General features: G+C 50.6%; 1 protein-coding gene across 1 annotated transcript; it reads left to right on the forward strand.

Annotated features, from left to right (window-relative positions):
* Positions 1-83: 83 nt before the first annotated feature.
* Positions 84-2,361, forward strand: LOC125487908 (urokinase plasminogen activator surface receptor-like). Its single transcript, XM_048620536.1, has 3 exons — positions 84-215; positions 1,634-1,762; positions 1,862-2,361. The coding sequence occupies exons 1-3, from the start codon at positions 152-154 to the stop codon at positions 2,113-2,115; spliced, it is 447 nt and encodes a 148-aa protein (XP_048476493.1). The 5' UTR covers positions 84-151; the 3' UTR covers positions 2,116-2,361.
* Positions 2,362-2,625: the final 264 nt, after the last annotated feature.

Here is a 2,625-nt window from a genome sequence, read left to right on the forward strand (position 1 = left end):
TTACAGAGATAGGGAGGGGTGTTGGTGCTGGAGGAGGTTACAGAGAGAGAACCAAAGTCCTGCCTCTCTGTTTGTAGGTAGTATCATCCAGACATTTATCGTTCGTGACTGTGGGACCTGCATTGGAAATCTGTCCTTTAACGGTGGCACAATGTCGGCCTCCATGACTGAGATCTGCTGTCAGACCAATCTCTGCAACAACCAAACCATCACAGGTAGGGCACAAACGGACCCACGAGACTGTGGGATTTCACATGCGCAAAGAAACAACTGTGTCCAAGTCAGATTTCTCTGAGGGAGTGTTGTTAATGGGGTGCAGGAGTAGGCCATTCAGCCTGGCTGTGGTTCTAGATTTGTTTTTCCGTTCATTCATTGCAAATGGGCATCACTGACTCCGCCCAGCATTTATCGTCCGTCCCTAGTTGCCCCTTGAGTAGGTGAGCTGCCTTCTTGAACCGCTGCAGTTCTTGAGTTGTGTTTTGACCCAGCGACAGTGAAGGAACGGGGATATATTTCCAAGTCAGGATGGGGAGTGGAGGGGAACTTCCCATGTGTCTGCTGCCCCTTGTCCTTCTAGATGGAAGTGTTCGTGGGTTTGGAAGGTGCTGCCTGAGGATCTTTGGTGAATCTCTGCAGCGCATCTTGTAGATGGTACACACTGCTGCGACTGAGCATCGGTGGGGGAGGGAGTGGGATGTTTGTGGATGTGGTGCCAATCGAGCGGGGGCTGCTTTGTCCTGGATGGTGTCGAGCTTCTTGAGTGTTGTTGGGGCTGCCCCCATCCAGGGGCAAGTGGGGAGTATTCCATCCCACTCCTGACTTGTGCCTTGTCGACAGTGGGACAGGCTTTGGGGGGAGTCAGGAGGGGAGTTACTCGCTGCAGGATTCCCAGCATCTGACCTACTCTTGTAGCCGCTGTGTTTATGTGGTGGGTCCAGTTGAGTTTCTGATCAATGGTAACCTTCTGGATTGATAGCGGTGGATTCAGCGCTGGTGATACCATTAAATACCAAGGGGCAACAGCTAGATTCTCTCTCATTGGAGATCGTCACTGCCTGGCATTTGTGTGTGCCAAATGTTCCTTGCCAGTTGTCAGCCTAAACGTGGATATTGTGCAGAACTTGTTGCCTTTGAACAAGGACTGCTTCAGTATCTGAGGAGTTGTGAATGGTGCCGCGAGCATCCCCACTTCTGACCTTGTGATGGAGAGAAGGTCATTGATGAAGGAGCTGAAGATGGTTGGACCTCAGACATTGCCCTGAGCACCCGCTGCGGAGATGTCCTGGAGCTAGGATGACTGATCTCCAACAACCAAAACCACCTTCTTTCTTGTCAGACTCCAAGCAACAGAGACTTTGCCCCCTGTTACGCACTGATTCCAGTTTTGCTAGGGTTCCTTGATGCCACACTTGTCAAATACAGCCTTCATGCCCTCACCTCACCTCTGGAATTCTGCTCTTTTGCCCATGTTTGAACCAAGGCTGTAATGGGGTCAGGGGCTGGGTGGCCCTTGCCAAACTGGGCATCATCGAGCAGGTCCTGCTTGACAGCAATGTTGATGGCACTGTCGTGGAAAATTGATTCTGTACTCTTCGTATGTCTGACGGGGGTCTTTCTCATTTGTCTCGCTCAGAAGAGGCTAACACCACCTCGAACGGCCTCGAGTGTTACACCTGTCCGTTGTTCGGTGCATGTGAAGATCCCACAAGAACAGTGAAATGTGCTGGTGCACAGACGTGGTGTTTCCATTCCTCCATCACATGTAAGTCTCAGCGTTCACTCCATCCATTACTTCCCAATTGAAATATTGAGAAATAACTGACAAATCACTAATGTTACATTGATATTCCTTTTTTCACAGTCAGTTCACTTGCTTTCACGATTAAAGGCTGTGCTTCCAGGACTATGTGCCAAAACCCAGACGTGTTAAAGGATTATGGAGTCCAGACACAGCAAGACTTCTTCTGCTGCCAAGGGAGTGGCTGTAATCGGAGGAGTTCAGAGGGAAGCTTGGCACCAAAACCCTCAAATCCTGTGTCAAGTAAGGAGGCCGAAGCAGGAGTAGGCCATTTGGCTCTTCAGGCCTGTTCCTCCATTCAATATGGTCATGGCTGATCATCCAACTCAGTCTCCCATTCCCCCTTGATCCTTCCATCGCCATTGATCCCTTTGGCCCCAAGAACTATAACTATCATCTTCTTGAAAACATTCAATGTTTTGTCCTCTCAAAAAGAGAGTCTGAGCAGCCATAATGGGCTGAATAGCCTCCACCTGCCTTGTGCAAGCCCATGATTAATTTGCGAAAAGTTTCCAATAGAGACTCGATGGGTCGAATGTCCTCCTTCTCTGTAACGTTCTCCAGCCTCTACACCCCTCCCGAACTCTGTAACCTCCTCCAGCCCCTGCACTCCTCCCTATCTCTGTAACCTCCTCCAGCCCCTACACCCCCTCCCTATCTCTGTAACCCCCTCCAGACCCTATACCCCTCCTTATCTGTGTAGACACCTGCAGTCCCTACACCACTCCCTATCTCTGTAAACTCCTGCAGCCCCTACACCCCTCCCTATCTCTGTAATCTCCTCCAGCCCCTACACCCCCTCCCTATCTCTGTAACCCCCTCCAGCC

Source organism: Rhincodon typus, chromosome 47 (assembly GCF_021869965.1).
Source record: "Rhincodon typus isolate 14 chromosome 47, sRhiTyp1.1, whole genome shotgun sequence".
In the NCBI taxonomy this organism is placed as follows: Eukaryota; Metazoa; Chordata; class Chondrichthyes; order Orectolobiformes; family Rhincodontidae; genus Rhincodon; species Rhincodon typus.